Genomic DNA, 20,100 nt, shown 5'->3' on the forward strand with positions numbered 1-20,100 from the left:
GGACACAAATGAAAAGTGTAATGAATCATGTTAGGAGCTTCATTTGTATGCCATCCCCCGCAAACAGTCCACCCAAGTCGATTTTTTATCGCTGTCGGTTGATGCATTCCTCCCTCGCGGCTTTTTCGGACGAGTGATACCTTGTCATGACTCATTCCTATCAAAATACGTGGTCTGGCTTCTCGATATGAATCGATGGGTAATCCGTGAAGATACGGATATCGATGAGGCAATTCTTCCATATCTAGTGTTTGAAGTGGTAATTGAAGTTTTTCTACTGTTCGTACACCGGTAAGTTTATATCTTGGTGCATCACGACGTGATCCAGATATTTCCAGATTAACTTCTCTAGAGCCCTGCTCATACCGCTGTGTTCCACCAGTCCACCGTAAACATAACGGTTTCATAGTTCCACCCAGATCGAGCTCATCGGCTAATTCTTGATCAAGTAGCGTAAGCGCTGATCCACTATCGAGAAATGCGTATGTTGAAACAGGGCCCTTGGTACCATACAGCACAACTGGGATGTATCTGAACAAGGTTGAACTCGAAGTAGTTTGATGTACGTTGCTACCGAAAGCCGCTTGATTGGAATCTGGCTGGGGTGATGGAGATATGACATTGCTTGACTCGGTGTTCAAATTAGTCGACTGCCCTTTTTCATGGTTGTGCAGCAACTCATGATGGCGAAACATGCATCCATTTATTCCGCATGGCTTTGCATTACAACCACCCTTATGGACGCGGAGGCACATACGACAGAGCCCGAACTCCTTCACCGCGGACCATCGAGAATAACGTGAGAAATCTAAGAAGCGTTTACATCTGTCTACGGTTGTACACCCCTCATGGCATATGGGGCATGAAGGGTTGATAGAGTGTGCTGCATTAAAATCAGAATCAATAGTGGGTTCCTCGAAATGTAATGATTCTGAAGCATTCGAATGAACGTTGAGAAACGTATTTCCCTTTTTGAGAGGGCGGGCTCCAAATGGGCCCGATACGGGTGCTTGCATGCTTGGTAGGGTTACCGTGCTAGCTGCCTCTGCGAGTAAGAACATCCAATTGCTAAAGGTCGCCAGATTAACCGTTGGAAGTGTTTGTCGGAATCGAGCCCAATCTAGTTTGATCGACGGTGGGAGCTTACTGACAAGGTTGTGAAGGAGAGTTATATTATATAAATGTTCTTCAAGCCCGCACGCGTCAACCGTGGCACAATAATTTTGAACATTCATCGCGAAGTCGATTATTGTCTCCAACTTATCCTCTCTTAACGACGGTAGTGCATTGATTTTTGCTATCATCGACTGCACAATAGCTTCAGGTTGGCCGAATAGCATTTTTAGTGTTGTCATCACGCTTGGAACATTGGACGGGTGCATCAATCGACACTTTACGGCTTCGTATGCCTTACCTTTGAGGCTCCTCTGCAGTCGAACAACATTTTCTTCATTCGAAAATCCACACATTTTCGTGGTGCTGTTGAACATCGTGTAGAAGAGAGGCCACTCTTCGGGATTACCATTAAACGTTGGTAGCTCCTTGCTGATTGCTTGACGCGCTGCTAATTGTTTTCTTGAAAGCGGGCACGGATCGAGCATCTCATCATTGTTGTTGTCGTTGTTCAATCCTAGCTGTCGGAATTGACGGTACGATAAAATAGCATCAACTGGCTGCCTTGCAGCGTGATTTTCGGAAGCTGCCTGGTGTTCTTCGTTCACTATATGATGATCAGACGCGCATTCTCGTATTGAACCTGGTTTATGTGTGGAATTGATTGAAGGTATAAAATTATTCATAGCCTGGGGTGAAATAGAGGCCTTGTTTTGCAAACGATTAGTGTCTTCGACCCACTCCTGGACTCGTTTCGAAGATACGCTTTTGTTTGTCCTCTGTTCATTTGCCATTTCCTCTAGTAATTTATACTTTTTTTCCAAGTAGTCTACTTTCTTCGCGGCTTCCTGTTGTTCTAGTGCTCTTTTCTCCTCGAGTTTACGCAGCTATAGTTTCAGCATAGTTCGAGTTGATTGTTGAGAATGATTTGATCGTACCGACTTGGCCTTTGGAACGTTCCGATTTTTAGAGATGTCTCCTACACGGTGCTCGTCGCGTTGAGGTGGATCACTCGTTGGTTGAAGGACTTGTTCTTGCATCGAAGCCCGTGACTGTGTTCCTTTCGCATTTGCGCATTTAGGACAACTCCAGCTCTGGGATTCAATTTCTTGCGTAACTCCAACGCAATGGAAGTGATGCCATTTGTCGCATTGCACCATCTCTTCGTTGTCTGGACCTCCACATGTTTTGCATGTCCGTCCCGGGATAGTTTTGTCTGGATCTTCTCTAGCCATCGCCACATCAGTATGTGACTCTTTCACACTTTTTGATTTAGGAATTGCGCCGGAAGAAACACCCTTCTTCGATTTACTTATGGTTGACATAGTGCTGAATTCGTTTCTATTACCACAATAAACGAAAATTATAAGATGTTGCTCTTGCAACCGGAATTTCCAAAATGATAATCAACACAGTTTTTATGTACAGGTTAGATTATAATTTTCCTACGAATATATACATAATTTATTAGTTTAATAGTTGTTGCATGTAATTCATTCCGCTTACGTTTAGTTCCTTCTAATAATTCACGATAAAGTAATAGTATAAGTAATAAGTAAGTATAAATAGTATAAGTAATATGGATAAGGTAAAATAATTTCTATAATGCTTCAGTTCAGCTTGTTGTTGTTTTTTATGTTATTGTTTAGCACAGACCAAGATCTCGACAGTGGTTCACTGGCCGGGGAGTTACAAGGTAATGGGATGAAGGTGCGCGTTGCGGGTCATGCGCAACAACCAGTGTATACACATCACAAGTTTTCCCGGACCTCTCTTGAAAAGCTCCGTTGCGAGGCCATCCTTACCAGTTTCTTTGTGATTTTTTAGGTGCTTATCGTAATGTTGTCTCCACATTTCGATCACCTCGCGTTCGTGCGTCAAGATGCCTTCCTCCTTGTTCTGCACATTTCGACTCGCGACACGAAGCCTTTGTGCGAGGCGTTAGTTTCTTGAAGATTTTTCGTGATTCTCGGGAACGATAAAGCAGCTCCATCTCCTCACACTCTTTCTGTTCCAGGCGGTGTTTTTTTCCCGAAAGAAATGTGTTTGCTACCTTCGCTTCAGTCTGTATCGTTCAACGTTTTGTAGAGTCGATTTTTGCAGCAGGGCTGCACGTGCTGCATCCTTCTCGTTCCGAAGGATGCTTGGCACTCATCGTCAAACCATCCATTCCGTTGTACTCGTTGTTCACACCCGATGACGGTATTCGCTGTGCTGCTAGCTGCTGCTTTCAGGATGTTCCAGCATTCATCGAAGGGAGCAGCATACAGTTCGTCTACCCCCGGTAATGCAGCTTCAAGACGCTGCGAGTTTGTTCCAGCAACGTTCGGCTCCTGCAGGCCTCGTAGCTGGTACCGTGATGAGCGCTGGTGTCTTATGTTATTGACAACTAACAACTTAGAACGCAGTATGATCATCACCAGATAGTGGTCTGAATCGATGTTTGCGATAGACTCTGACGATGATATCTGAGAAGTGCTGACTGTTCTTGTTATTTTGAAAGTCTGAAGATATTACAGGGGTCATTGACATTTCACCTTTCAAACCGCCAATTGATACGTGTTATTTGTCGAGAAAACATCAACTAAGCAATAATTGAAATTGTGCACTCTTATGGGAATGAATAATTATGCGAGCTAGAAATCATTCGATGAATTATTTCCTTTTTGCGATAGAAACAACTGACCAGCTGAAAACCAAGCAAGAGTATTTCTTCAGCATAGTCTTATACGAGGTAAAAGAGTCTATTTTCTTTTGGCCAGTAGATCAATTCTTTACAGAATTTTCAAGCAGCTCATGGAGTGACTCTACGAGACCATGTAAACTAGTATACAGCGGTATAGACTAAAAATGAAAGTCCAACGTTGGTTTTTTAGCGGTTCTCTGACTCACATCGGTGACGAGATTTTCCAAGAAAACATCACCGATTGAGCTATGGCTTGGGGAATTTACAAACTGCAACACTAACATTACTCACATTCAATTCATCCGATCCCGGCAGGTATCCATACTCTGTATGAGTGGCCATGATCCGCGCGAGAAGGTACTTCTCAAGCTGGCACGACGAAGTTCTGTTCTCGCAACCCCGTTTCCAAGCAATCAATAATGACAGCAGTGCAGCAAAAACAAAAACAACTCACGTCTGGTTCTTTTTTGCCTTCTTGTTTTCGCCAGATACAACCAAATTTCTCGCGATTAATCCGACTCCAGCATAGACAAATTTTGTTTCATTCGTTTGACCTCAGCCCCACAAGCATCGCATTTATCATCATGCACGAAAAGTACCACAAAACACTCCAAAATCACCGAGTTTTCGCTGTTTTTTCTCGCACAACTGTTGGACAGCCAGAATGACTTCCGTACAGGTCATTTTCGTATCAAAGTCGACTATGGCATTTTAACTCCGAGGAAAAATGTAATCCAATCGAAACACACCCAACTGATTGCACCACACACCGGAACGAAAACAAAATGCTAGCAGAGGGAAGCAATCCAACGGAATTCTGAAATTTTCTCCAAACGATATGTTGATTGCGATTTCGGATTTTTCTAATTTAATAATAAACACCGTGCCACAGCGAAAACATCATCGGAGCGAAAATTACACTTCCATTGCGCACTCACACTCCTTATCACTGTGCAGGATCTTCGCTCGAGGCGCCCACCGTTCGCACTGTCAGATTGAAGTCGCTTCAAGAGCAAGGATGCCAGATGTACATGCATACACTGACTCGAAAATTTAGTAGTTTTAGCTATGTGATGTGCGATGGCATTTTTAGTACAGATTATCAAATATTGGGCCCTATTATAGAAATCGAGGCGATAAGAAATTTGTTCGTTAGCTCTGTTTTACTATTATAGAAATCGAGCAATTCGATAGCACCGAGCGAGTGATAGCTATCGATGCAAGTGTCAGAACTTTTCGAGTTGTTTGGTTCGCTTGTTGCATATCTTCAGAGAATTATTTTGTTTTGGTTTGCGTCCTTGATATTTTCCTTTGGGAAACATTTCAGAAACGCTTGAATATATGCAATTTTCAACACATGTTCGTTTGTTTTGATCAGTATTTGTTTTACGGTGCTGCCAGAATAGTCTTTACAAGGTAAGTGTACAATCCAGCATTATTTATATTAATCATGTTACAATTTACAATGCAGAACTTACTTCCAGCGTATATTTCAGTGGCTGAAAATGAATGGACAGACAAATCACCAGCAGTTTGAACGACTCGTTGAACCAATAAAAGCGAATGTAAACATTGCGCGAGGTTTTGGTTTTTGTAGAGGCAGTTCAAATAGAATCCCGGTTAAGGAAAATTGGGAGAAATTCAGTGAGGAGCTTAATGCACTGAGACAATCAATGCATCTTGGTTCAGAATGGCAGAAAGTAAGTGTTTCTTCTATGATACATATAACTTCATAAGTAAATTTTATCATTCTTTGAATTACTATCAACCGAATTTCCTACCTAAAAATTGCTTATTCCTGCTAGCGTACTGTGGGATATAAGATGAAGATAATTAAATTAACTGAAACTAAATATTAAAAGTGAAAAATCTGGTGTAAACATTCCTAGTACTTTGTCTGTTCCAAATCTTTGCGAATTTGAGACTAAGCGTAAAGGGAAATTTTGGACTCCCCATAAATGAAATAGATGGAAACGAGAGCAGTAGAGAGTGAAAGCGCATAAGAAATATGCGTCGATATGCCTTCTATGTTCTTACCAAAATTCAGAAGGTGAGTATGAGAAAAATGAGAGTTTCAGGAATCTCATTCTCTCTACATCTGATGTATATCATAAAATCTACAAAAGACTATTCTCTCGAGTAATTTTGAAGCGAACGGTCACATAAGTGCGTTATCGGTGCATTTGCCATTGAATGAAAAAAAAAGTCACGACAATGGCGCAGTTGGTAGCAGCTTCTCTTGGTGAGTTGAAAGCAAAGTGCGAATTTAAATACTAGAACGCGGAAAGAATTGTGAGTATTTTGTGAAATGTGGAAACGTTATCGTGGGACGAAAGTTCTTTTCGTCGGCCATGAAAGTCGTGGGATGGGTTATTCCCATCGGCCAAGCATTGTAATAGAGAAAACAAAATATCGGCCATGTTCAAAATCGTGGGACAAATTTTCTCGGAACGGAATCGTGGGACGAATATGATTTCGTCGGCCATGAAAGTCGTGGGATGGATAATACCCATCGGCCATGCATTGTACTACAGAAAACAAAAATGTCGGCCATGTTCGAAATCGTGGGACAATTTTTCTTGAAACGGAATCGTGGGACGAATATGATTTCGTCGGCCATGGAAATCGTGGAATGGGTAGAATCCATCGGCCATTCATTGTAATAGAAGGAAAAAAAATGTCGGCCATGTTTTAAATCGTGGGACAATTTTTTTTAAAGGGAATCGTGGGACGAATATAAATTCGTCGGCCATGAAAGTCGCATGAGATATCGTATTTAAACCGGAGAAACAAAGCTTTATCGCTTCGATGACACGAGTGTGAGTCATAAAGGGATTTGTTTCGTGACACTGTGAACTTAGCCGAAATCGACGATGAGGCTGCTCAGTTCGTGTTTTCCAAGTAGAAGCGGGTTTGCGTTTGAGAGCATTTTCCGGAACACGGGATCTGGTGTCGATATCCCAGATCATTTATCGAACTCATTTTCGAGCGTCTTGAATATATTCAAATCTTATTTCGGCTAAGGCCCGGATGTGATACTCCACTGGTGTGAAGTGGTATTGGTGAAACAAAACCAAACGACTTCGATCTCAAGTTTATCACAGGGGTAAGGCAACATTCCGTTTATGTGAATTCAACGATGATGAGGAATGCGAAGACGTCAAACAAGCAATAGTACAGTATGCTAGATGTTAAGTTGAAATGTAGAATGTTCTGCTGTTTTAGATATTGAATTGGGAGCAACTTTCACAGATCTGGCGGACAAGATGCGTGAGTTGGAGTCTCCTGAATGAAGGGTTAGTGTATCAGAGATTTATGAAACTAGAACCAATAATTTTTACTTCTGTTTCAACCGATTGTGCTGCGTCGGATGGCGAGAGAGGAACCTGGCGGGAAGTTGGCATACCATCACGAATCGTAATAAAATTAATGAGTTTGATGCTTTTCCGATGAAAATATATATCCAGCATATTTTCAATCTTCGACATACGGGATCGGATTGTAACGCAGCGAATAAGGTGTGTAGAAATTATGGACGTGTTAGGAACATACAACGAACCTTTCATGTCACTTTCGCCACCTTCAAGAACACTGTCGATGTTAGAAGTTTAACACTTAAAAATGATTCGAATAAAAATGAAGAAAATCGAGTCTGATATTAATGATTTGTGAAAGTGAATCGATTGATACATAAGTACACGTTTATCATATAATTATTTCAAATTCACATATTATTCAATTAAAAATAAAAGGAACTTGGTACACAAGACTAAAGATATATAAACCGGGAGAAATTGTAATCGTTGTTCAACAAACAAGGAATAAGCGGGAATCAACGTTTTCGGTAAAAGATTTCGAGTTGGAGCCAAAGATGAGACCAAAATTGTTGTTATGGTTGATAGAGATACTCGAAACATGAAATATTTTAGAAGTGCTAAAGGTATCACTTATAGGTTTGAAGAAATATCTGATGCATAATGAAACTCAAAATCTCTGATAAACTAACTGTTATGCCTAGAAAAAACATTATTTTGAAGGAAAAGAGAAATTATCTACGGCAAAAATAGGAGATCAGAAAACTTCCAGATTGGACGACTGATTCTTTTATAATGTCTTTCAGTAGTATAGAGGCAGGGAGTAATGTGGGATATAAGATGAAGATAATTAAATTAACTGAAACTAAATATTAAAAGTGAAAAATCTGGTGTAAACATTCCTAGTACTTTGTCTGTTCCAAATCTTTGCGAATTTGAGACTAAGCGTAAAGGGAAATTTTGGACTCCCCATAAATGAAATAGATGGAAACGAGAGCAGTAGAGAGTGAAAGCGCATAAGAAATATGCGTCGATATGCCTTCTATGTTCTTACCAAAATTCAGAAGGTGAGTATGAGAAAAATGAGAGTTTCAGGAATTTCATTCTCTCTACATCTGATGTATATCATAAAATCTACAAAAGACTATTCTCTCGAGTAATTTTGAAGCGAACGGTCACATAAGTGCGTTATCGGTGCATTTGCCATTGAATGAAAAAAAAAGTCACGACACGTACATTATCAAATGTTACTTTTGTCAGAAATTTTCTTTTTTATTGCATAGTATATACCAAACTTTCTATACCATATGCTAAAGCTGAAATGTTTTGCAAAACAATAATGATTTTTTATGAATTACAGATTTGGATTGACATGATCTGAAGGGTAAAAGAAACACTAGCACACAACAAGCGAGAATTTAGGGCCACAGGTGGTGGCCCAATACAATAAAGCTATTGACGCCGCTACAACAAAAAATCGACGCTAAAAGAAAATTACATGCAAAAAAAATAGTTTTGCTAAAAAAGTGGAATTCATGCGTGACTCCTTACGGAATTCCATAGATTGCAGTTGTGAGAATACATGAAAAAGTTCATTTTCTAATAATTGTATTTTTTGTAAAGCAAATTGTTCCATGATGTCGTTTTTAGTACACATCCATTTATGCATTACTCCTATTAAGCTTCATTCGTTGAGGGAATATCAGTTTTCGCCAAAACATAACCATATTAACACTTTTGGAAATATAGATATTTATAATTTTCATAGCAGATGTCTCAAAAAAGGATTTGGCATCCTTTCTATAGTGCTTTGTGAAACATTTCAAACTCGTTTCAAAATATTTCAACACCACCACTGACATTCGAGCAGAGTAACGAATCGAGCTGTTTTCCTCGATTCCTATAATTCCAGATTTTACTCGGTGTGATAGTGATAGTGATTGTATCGAATTCTCGATTCGATTTCTATAATAGGGCCCATTGGTTTTTTGTTCAATTTTTGAATGAATTCATGTTTTTTCCGGAAATCAATTCTAACCTAGTTTATATTGGCCGTTATTTTCTATAACCTTCATTCATATTTCGGATAATTTCATATGTGCATTCTTCTAGAACTTTTGTGGTTTATTGACGGAAAACTATGCTATGTATTTTTCGTGAATTCTTATCAGCTAATGTTTGTCCATCAAGAGAGTTCTGCTGAAATTGGATCAAATGACTGTGCAAGGTCTAAGCTATACGGCAGACGTAACAAAACTTCTCAACCAAACTCCTTCGAAGTTTTATGGGTCATCAAAAGAGTGTGAAGAACGGCTTGGAACAAGCAAGTCAAGTGTGGAACGTAAAGCTGGATGCAGAGCGGAAGAGCACTAGTCTGAAGCGACCCAATTACGACCCATGTGTCTACTTAAAGTCTGATGGAAAGAACATTATCGTCATTGCAGTGTATGTCGATGATCTTTCGGAATAGGTCGACGAAGTGAAGAAACAGCTCTTAGTAAAATTCTCTTGGAGAAATCAATCAGGAACATGACATACGGATCACTCGAAATGATGGGACAGTTATGTCAGATCAAAAACGATACATCGATGAGTTACTGCAGAAGTTTAACATGGTTGGCAGTCAACGCCGTGCACGTAGTTTTTTGCAGTAATCCTAGTGAGGTTCATTGGACGGCAGATGAGGCAAGATGAGGCAGTTTCGAAAGCCTCAGTTGTCACCAGCAGCCAAAGGCGGCGCTCTGAAAACATGGCTTTAACAGCTGCATCACAGGAGGTAGTTTGGACAATATAATCTATCTTGACAACTGACCCGAGCACACTTGTTTTTATTTTCTCTGTAATTTGCCATAGGGAAAGTGTGGGTAATCCTCTTCGCAAATCGCCTAATATTTCCAAACCAATACGGTCTAAATCAAAAAAGTTACATTGTACACTGAAATATACTTGCTTTCTGTCAATCAATATTTGATCATTATCTCAAGCTTTAAACTACCAAATATACATTGATGGGCACAAGGAGAATCCATCCCCATTTGAAATCAAAGTATTTCAATATTGAAAGTTTTTATTTAGTCTCAACGAAACATTGCTGAGATGTATGAGATGCTAAACATCCAAGAAGTAAAACAAGGTTTTATCTGGACCTTTCCGATCGCATAATTCGACGAAGCTTGGTGGAGCGGGACCGGGACCAACAAAAAAGTTAATGGGTCTGAAGCTAGGGGCATGGACGGAATCTTGACATAGGACTGTGATTGTGTGTAATAACTGCATTTGAGTTGAGTTTCTTCATTGATCAAAATCCTTTATGGGTTAGATGAGATAACGTGGTAGAACCCGAAACAACATTCTGTTAAAAATATTAGACAAAAATACCATTAATGTCATTATTACCCTTTTCTTCTGTTTATTCTATTATGCAGGAGAGCGAGTAAAATAGTTTAACTTTTTTAATATATTTTCTGTTCGTATGTCAAGCAAAAAAGTTCTGGGTAAATTTCCTTCCTAATGGTACAATTTAGGTCGCAATATCGATTTTGAGTAATATGCGTTTGAAATCTCTTAATGAATCGTTACATTTTTCGTATAGTGAAACACAAAAACCTACAAATTTCAATCAATTTATCCAATTTAATAAATCCATGACGGTACAAGATGAAAGCCCTGGAAAATACAAATTTCTGGGCAAGTTTTGTTTGTTTTCTCATGCTGAAAATCAAAATAAAATGCGTTTCATGTTAGAATAGAAACGTGAAATGTTTATTCATTGTTTAATCAAAAGACAGCAATCATGTAGAATAAGTAAATAAATTGGGAAAAAGGTATGCGATTTTTCAACGATCGTTTCAACAAAGACCGATTCTCTGGTACCGATTTAATCAGTGAATCGATCCCAACGCCGTTTAGAAAATCGATCCATCAAGTTCGATCATTTTCTAAAGATCGTCCAAACCTACCTCCGACGCTTCGTGCAAATAAAACCCGTCCTTGATGGCCTGTGTTGGTCTTTCAAGCTCCTGCTTCTTCCAACATTGTCTATCCATCCTTTTTGTTGTAATTCCGTGGAATCAATTAGACTAAAGCCGGGTTCAGATGGTGCGAGTAAGCATACGAGTCGGTCTAGTCAGTTACTGCAGTGCAGCTACTCACACCGTGTGAACACATTATGCCAGTTAGTGTCATGTGTGATTCGGCGTGCGAGCTACTTCAAAGTTTTTTGAATTTACTCGCACTCGCATCGCTCAAAACGTCAAAAACAGAATTTAGCGCTCGAATCATGGATGCCAAATCTTTACATTGTCTTTACATGTCTCTATTTTTAAGATATTTTAAAATATGCGAAGATATTTATAGACTTGAAAATTATTGGAAAAACTAATAAAACCCTCATAGTTTCTAAACGGAATCGTTGTTATTTTGTTTTGCACGCTGGCGGGGCACGTTTTCTTTTTGAGATAGTTTTATTGGGAATCTTAATATAAAATCATTATCGGACACAATTTTCATTCAGAATTCTCGCTTAACTTTTGAAAAGGTCCTATGTAACAAAAGTAAACAAATCGAGTTAATGGATGCACGCTCTTAGTTTTCAATCATTGAATGCATTACAAAAACAATCGTTCATGTATCTATCTTCTTCATCTTTTTATCGCCGATACAAAAAATATCCAATGTGCAGATTCGTATTTTAAGCACTCGGCTGTTACTTCGGACGCCACTTTCCTCCGACGCTCGGAACGTCCGAAGTAACAAAGCAGTCAAAACAACACAAAGTCGTACTTCGGTCGTTTTGGGTTTTTGTTTCTTACAGGCGTTGTTAGCGATTTCAGTGCAATTCAACGAGTGATAACAACAATAATAAGTCTTTAGAGCGAAATGCTGATATTTGAATTGCTGTTTAGTAGTTAGTTTCAGATTCGCATCGTGCAACGTAATATGTCCAATGTGCAAATGCGGGCAGTCAAAAGGTCCAATGTAACATTTTTCGCTCCTAGTCTTCAACTTTAATCTCAAATCACGGAACAACTGTTACGATTGGTTTTTCAGAGTTATTCTTGACTGCTAGTGGTGAAAGTAGCGATAGAGATCGATACCTTTAATACAATTCGCAGATTAATGTTCGGGTCTTCAACTTCGTTTTTCTCGAGTTGACGAAAATGTTACATTGGACCTTTTCAAAAGTTACGCGAGAATTCACTCACAACTTGCAAAAAAAGTATTGTTCTAAGAAACAGAATACATATTCGATTTAAAAAAGTAGATTTTCTTTCATTATTTTAGTTTTGAGGCGTATTTATTCCTCCTGCAAATCTACTATCATTTTCATTTCACAAATTGGTACACGAAGCTGCTGTCAAGGTGAAATAAATCAAATTTTGAAAAATCTTTTAGACTGCCATTTGTAGCACCACATACTTTCGGAAATAATTTAGCTATGGATGCTTCCGAGATTCTAAAAAATATCGACAATAATCTGAACGATATTCCAGAGTATTTGTAAACAGGGTCAGCGTGTGTTTCGCGATAAAATTGTGTAATGATAAATTCAACTGAAAACCTAAGACGAAAACTGCCAATAAAGAAGTCGATTTCGGATCAATCATCTGACAAATTCGGACCTAATTGCTGTTTCTGACTATTTGATGGGCATTTGAAAAATCGTCTGGCATCTATGGTGAACCCGTGCCGTAGTATCTAGTTTCTTGCCAGCAGCTCACATTGTGTGAACGGACAAGGCGAGTCAACCATTTGTCAAGCGAGTTCACCGGGTCAGCAGCTGCTCATTGTGAAGTCAGCTACTAGCAACGTATAAATGGGCCTTAAAGCCGGTGCGAGTAAGCATATGAGTCGATCTAGTCAGTTACTGCAGTGCAGCTACTCCCACCGTGTGAACACATCATGCCAGTTAGTGTCATGTGTGATTCGGCGTGCGAGCTACTTCAAAGTTTTTTGAATTTACTCGCACTCGCATCCCCCAAAACGACAAAAACAGAATTTAGCGCTCGAATCAGGGATGCCAAATCTTTACATTGTCTTTACATGTCTCTATTTTTAAGATATTTGAAAATACGCGAAGATATTTATAGACTTGAAAATTATTGGAAAAACAAAAAAACCCTCATAGTTTCTAAACGGAATCGTTGTTATTTTGTTTTGCACGCTGGCGGGGCACGTTTTCTTTTTGAGATAATTTTCTTGGGGATCTAAATATAAAATCATTATCGGGCACAATTTTCATTCAAAATTCACTCACAACTTGCACAAAAAAGGTCTTGTTCCAAGAAACAGAATACATATTCGATTTAAAAAAGTAGATTTTCATTCATCATTGTAGTTTTTGAGGTGTATTTATTCCTCCTGCAAATCTACTGTCATTTTCATTTCACAAATTGGTACACGAAGCTGCTGTCAAGGCGAAATAAATCAAATTTTGAAATATCTTTTAGACTGCCATTTGTAGCACCACATACTTTCGGAATTATTTTAGATATGGATGCTTTCGAGATTCTAAAAAATATCGACAATAATCTGAACGATATTCCAGAAGAAAGGCACATAATTTCTAGTTTCACTATTGTAGGTATAGCATCCCTCATGAGTGTATCTTGGCGTTGTATTTGTGGAGCAATTAAATCCAACAGTTTTTTCACTTTTTCAGGTGTTATTCTCAACACTGCTCTGTACTCTCGGGAATCATTATCTTAGAGTTACTTCAATATTGTATTTGTTTCTCCTTTTCTTTGCATCCAATTCCTGGCCCGAATCCTTTTTTCTTTCTGCTTTTTTCGGATAGTACCTTCAGTTCAAAGAAATTCAGCACAAAGTATTTTTAAACACGGCCAGCGTGTGTTTCGCGGTAAAATTGTGTAATGATAAATTCAACTGGAAACCAAGACGAAAACTGCCAATAAAAAAGTCGATTTCGGATCAATCATCTGACAAATTCGGACCTGATGGCTGTTTCGTACTAAAGGGTGTGTCACATCAAATTGCATCACGGAGAAAACGCTGTAGAAATTCGCCCAGTAGACCGATCCTTTTGAAAATTTTAGACAGTAAAATAAAAACTATTAAACAACTTTTGGCATTTCCTTTTTATTCATACTTCGAGCCCAAGCCCGTATGCTCGCACCTTCCTCTTTACCCCGTCCATAAGGTTCTGTACAACGTTAGGTTGTAGTTTTTTTTTTCAACAGAAATCCATTTTCTCTTGAAGTCCGCCTCCGATTTGATAACTTTTGGGTTCTTCCTTTCGTTTCGTCGTCCATTACCAGGCAATGCGGCTTCGTCAGCATTTCGGTGTACAGCTTCCGGGCTCGCGTCTTCCCCACCATGTTTTGCCTTTCGTCGCGGTTAGGAGCCTTCTGAACCTTGTATGTACGCAGGCCCTCCCGCTTCTTGGTCCGCTGGACGAATGAACTTGACAAATTCAGCTTATTGGCGACATCCCGGACCGAACTTCTCGGATCACGTCTAAACTGCTTAACTACGCGCTTGTGATCTTTTTCACTGACGGAACATCCATTTTTGCCGTTCTTCACCTTCCGGTCGATGGTTAGGTTCTCGAAGTATCGTTTTAGTACTCTGCTGACCGTGGATTGGACGATTCCCAGCATCTTACCGATGTCCCGATGTGACAACTCCGGATTCTCGAAATGAGTGCACAGGATTAATTCACGACGCTCTTTTTCGTTCGACGACATTTTTCCAAATTTACGAAAAATTGACAGTGAAGCATGGCCAACGTGGTCTATACACTCTTATCCGATTATAAGCGAAAGCTGAAGATATAATTCCTAAAAATTAAATTTCTACAGCGTTTTTTCCGTGATGCAATTTGATGTGACACACCCTGTATTTGATGGACATTTGAAAAATCGCCTGGCATCTCTGGTAAACCCGTGCCGTAGTATCTAGTTTCTTGCCAGCAGCTCACATTGTGTGAACGGACAAGGCAAGTCAACCATTTGTCAAGCGAGTTCACCGGGTCAATAGCTGCTCATTGTGAAGTCAGCTACTAGCAACGTATAAATGGGCCTTAAAGAAAAATTTCAAACCTGCATAACCAATTCATGGGGGGTCTCCGTAGCCACATTGGTTGCGCGTTCGCTTAGTAAGCGATCGATCGTGAGTTCAAAACTCAGGGCCCTCATTGACTAACTTTGTGTTGTTACAGAATAGCTACGTCCACGCAACAATCATCAGCGATGGAGATCGATCCACGGTCGAAATAAGATCGATTCATCCATACAACTGCTCTGCTCTGCCAGACACATCGGGCTACTGTTCTATAAATAACTCAACAATGATCAAACAACTGTCTCCGCTGTCCGGTGGTCCAACTGGATAATGGAAGAACAGAAAGAATACCCTTACGCCTAAATGGCTACTGTGTGAATGTACCACCATATGTAATGGTATAGAAGGAATACTGGCGAATGGCAACTGTGTAATGTGCTAATTATAGATATGATAACCATGTGACATGTACACGATTAAAATTCGGCTCTGTTACAGCTAAGATGCTAATGAGCCTTAAATAAATAAATGGGATAAAAAAAAACAATTCACTACACAAAAACATGTCCATATCACTCCAAACCGAGATGAAGATTATAGGGTGGAAAGATTCACGGGTTTCGGTTGTGTTAAACTCCGATTGTATTAGTAGCCAGGAAGATAGAAAGTTCACATACCAGCATACGAGTCAGTTACTCAAATGGTACAAAATTGTATTTGTCAACGAATAACGTTGAACGAGGATATACAGAAACTATTTACGTATTTCAAAAAAAAATCTTTTCGCATTATAAAGAACATGCTACGAACTAAAATGATCTATTTTTTTTTCTTTGGTTTCTTCTTATATCAGCAATAGTATTCTAATGTCTACTATGTATGGATTTTAGAGCAATTTCATGGAAGTTTATGTCTTGTCAGCAATTGTAATTATTTTTTTCACAATTAGAGTTCTGAACACATCATTCGTCTAAAACTAAGACGCAAGCGGAAAACTTTTCGTCTCAATCTAGGTCATACGGAGTCAATTAAATTTATTTTTCAAGTTCATTTTACATGAAAAAAAACTTGCAATTTTTTCCCCATACAATGTCAAATGTTTCTCCGTCAAAGAAACAAAACATTCTGTGACTCTGAGTTTGTTCATTTACGTTTTTGGTTGACGTAACGAGAAGTAAAATTGAATTGAAACTATGTTTGAACACCTTAATAATACTAAAATTTCAGTTTCTGCTGAAATGTCAGTTGGGCCCTTATGATTTTGAACGATACTATTGAATTAAAAAAAACACTAGTTAGTTCATTTCATCTGCTTATTTTTACTGTTAATAACACTAATAACACTTTCCTATGTAGTACATTATTATTAGAAAAGTATCATAAATAAACAAAATGACGTGACATCACAGATTGAAAAATCTTCCCACCCTTTATTTTACATCTCAACTCCACACAACATACAAAAATTTAAACGCAATTTATTTCATTTATTGTTATCGAACTTACAGTTTCGCTGCATCAAAAAACTCCTCTTCTGTAGGCGAACAGAACTTCACTGCACAATACATGAAATGTTTGTTTTTTAATCAGCGGAAAAACACCTCAAAACCACAATTGAAGAACTTACAATTTCGTACAATCAAAGTACTTGCTTTGTTCATGTTATCGTTTCCCTTCTTTTGTCAAATTTTACCATGGTTTTTTTTTAGGTTAGGTACATATAAAAAAACCCCTGGATGTTGCCCAAATCACCCCCAGCTCCGCTACATTTCGGCATCGCGGCGTATATTTTATATCGGTTATTACAACTCAAGACGAGCATATGGTAAAGTGAGAGTATATTCGACATATAAAAGCAGTGTTACACCTATCAGGCGCACCTTTATATCCAACCCAGCAAACATTAAATCACATTACAAGCGTATATATAACATCATATCCCAGCAAACATTATGTCGTATGAATAGCTATAATTGGAGGCGATATACATACAACCAAGACACATTTGTATGATATATGATGCAGATAACTAGCATATACACACAAAAGTGGAGGCGATATACGTATATGCCATATTTTGTACGCATATAAAGCCGTATATAACGATATGCGATGCTTTTTGGACTGATATGCGATTTGATACGACAACGTTACCACTCAATCCATCGATGACATGGAAAATCGTGTTTTTGCATTTTATGCGATTTTAGATATTTATGATCGATATTTTGATTGATATTTTATGCGATTGTGATTTGATACGAAACTAGCGGCCCAATAAGTTAAGTTATTGGAATAGCTTTGCTGTTGCACTCGAACAGACTCTCGTAACTTTTTTTCTTTTCTTTTATTCAATGTTTCTTTTTTATTCCAAATGTCTCTATGTCTAAAACTTCTACTCTTTCTCTGCGATCAATTGTTGCTCTTTCAATTTGACTTTAACATTCAACTCTACTCTCTCTACTCTCTACTCTGTACTCTCTCTATTCTCTCTACTCTACCTACTCTATCTACTCTCTACTTTCTCTACTCTGTACTCTCTCTACTCTCTCTACTCTCTACTCACTCTACTCTCTCTACTCTCTCTACTCTTCACTCTCTACTCTCTAATCTCTACTCTCTATTATCTCTACTGTCTAATCTATACACTCTCTACTCTCAACTCTGTACTCTCTCTACTCTTTACTCTCTACTCTCTACTCTCTACTCTACTCACTCTACTCTCTACTTTCTACTTTTTCTACTCTCTACTCTACTCACTCTACTCTACTCTACTCACTCTACTCTCTACTTTCTACTTTTTCTACTCTCTACTCTGTACTCTCTCTACTCTCTCTACTCTTTACTCTCTACTATCTCTACTGTCTACTCTGTACTCTCTCTACTCTATCTACTCTCTACTCTATCTACTCTCTACTCTCTCTACTCTCTACTCTCTCTATCCTCCGCTCTCTGCTTTCTACTCTCTACTCTCAACTTTCTACTCTCTACTCTCTATTCTCTACTCTAAAAAAAAAGAAAAACGTTCACACAATCACATACACGCACAAACGAACACATGCACACACGCGAACGCGCACAGTCTCACACACAAAAAACACATCGCATCTGCTGACTGCTCCATCTCTCACACTGTTTTTGTATATATCAATCAACCAAAACACACACTCCCATACACGCACACGAACACACAAACACGCACACGAACACACAAACACACACATGCACACGCACACACGCAGACCCGCAAGCCTATTGGAGATTGCACGGGGGAAATACCGTGTACAGGAGCCACGAAAGGAGTGCCAAGCACATCAGGATTGACGCCAGTAAGATCCTGATTACGACATACTGGTTACGACATAGAAAACGGACACGATACGGAAACGATTTCAACACGACGCTAAAGGCTGACAGTCGTACTATCCTGTTCCCTGAGTAAGGAAGGGTGACACCGTCCTGAAATGGCGTTTGGGCTAATAGTGCGGTTGCCCCCGTCCCGGTAATAACTTGGCAAGTCTTCGGGTACGTTCGATGCTCGTCTAGGCCCAGGCACTAGGTACTAGGCGTCAGATGTCACATTCCTGACTTGCGCTGATCTGGCTCTGAACACGGTCCCCATGAAGGACCGTGTCAACCCCTGCATGGCCTCACTGCTTGCATAGATAACCATGGGATCACTGGTAGCGACTATGTACAACGAGCGGAGATAGCGGCCCGAAGTTGGGACCCAGAAAAATATGAATAGTTGCAATAACACACCAACAAACGATGGAGAGGAGAATGTGTTCGCGAGAAGCGGACGAATGCTGAGGTCACCTGTCACTCGAGTAGCCACAACGAGTACAAGCAACACAAAACCACAAGAAGTGTTTGCTGCCCAAGCATTCCAAGGAGATCTTGGCTCCGTACAGAGCCAGTTGTTTACGCTGACCTCAAGCGCATCCCAAGAAGGGCAACTTGGGAGGCTCAGCATCACGGACGTTAGGAAAAAGGTCAACGAACTTTACGAGTTCGTAAAGGACAAAAACAATGTCCACTTAAAAATAAAACATCTGGTGACGAGCATCAGATCGGTCGTCATGGTTGCTGAACGCGAGCATAAGGAGCTGCAGATGAGAGCAGAGGGTGCTGAAAAGGCTCTGCTCGAGGCGAATGAGAAACCCGTCGAGATACTTGAGACGCCGAAGGGTCCTCTGAACACACGATCGGACAAGAGAAGGAGGGACACCCCAGGAGAAGAAGAAGAGCTGAAAAAGGCCAAGAACGATCTGAGTAACGCGAAAGGAGGTGAAAGCAGTGAATGGCGTACTGTCGATAACCAGGCAGAAAAACGCAAAAAACAGAAGGAGAAGAAGAAAAAAGTTGAGCAGGAAAAGAAGAAACTCGGACCTCGAGTGGAGCGAATCAAGGGCGATGCTTTGATCGTTGAAGTGTCAGCAGGAGTATTGTATGCAGCTATCCTTCGGAAAGTGAGAGACGATCCGGAGTTGCAGACACTGGGCGAGAACGTCGTGAAAACTAGGCGCACGCAGAAAGGCGAGATGCTCTTCGAGCTTAAAAAAGATCCAGCGGTTAAGAGCTCCGCTTTCAAACAACTCATTGAGAAGTCACTAGGGGAGGAGGCGAAGGTGAGAGCTCTCTCTCAGGAATCAACCATCGAGTGCCGGTATCTGGACGAGATCACGACTGTTGAGGAATTGAGAACTGCGTTACAGTCACAATGTGACCTTGGCGATGTGCCAATGACAATCCGACTGAGAAAGGCATACGGTGGGACACAAACGGCCTCGATACGGCTCTCGAAACAAGCTGCGAATAAACTGGTGGAGAAGGGTAAAATAAAAGTGGGGTGGTCCGTGTGCCCGATGAAAGCTCCCCCTCGTTTGGCCAAGCAAATGGAGAGATGCTTTCAATGCATGGGCTTCGGTCACCAGGCGAAAAACTGCGGTGGTCCTGATAGAT

General features: G+C 39.9%; 1 protein-coding gene across 5 annotated transcripts in view; it reads right to left on the reverse strand.

Moving 5' to 3' along the window:
- LOC129762245 (E3 ubiquitin-protein ligase Nedd-4-like) overlaps positions 1-4,773 on the reverse strand; it is a 28,631-nt gene extending 23,858 nt beyond the window's left edge. For 4 of the 5 annotated variants that reach the window (XM_055760342.1, XM_055760351.1, XM_055760332.1 and 1 more), the window contains exon 1: positions 4,091-4,773. In XM_055760342.1, coding sequence (XP_055616317.1) covers positions 4,091-4,141 — 51 coding nt within the window. In that variant the 5' untranslated portion in view covers positions 4,142-4,773. The remainder of the gene's footprint in view (positions 1-4,090) is intronic. The other variant, XM_055760357.1, reaches the window with a different exon arrangement.
- Positions 4,774-20,100: the final 15,327 nt, after the last annotated feature.

The sequence above is a fragment of the Toxorhynchites rutilus genome, chromosome 1 (assembly GCF_029784135.1).
Source record: "Toxorhynchites rutilus septentrionalis strain SRP chromosome 1, ASM2978413v1, whole genome shotgun sequence".
Classification (NCBI taxonomy): domain Eukaryota; kingdom Metazoa; phylum Arthropoda; class Insecta; order Diptera; family Culicidae; genus Toxorhynchites; species Toxorhynchites rutilus.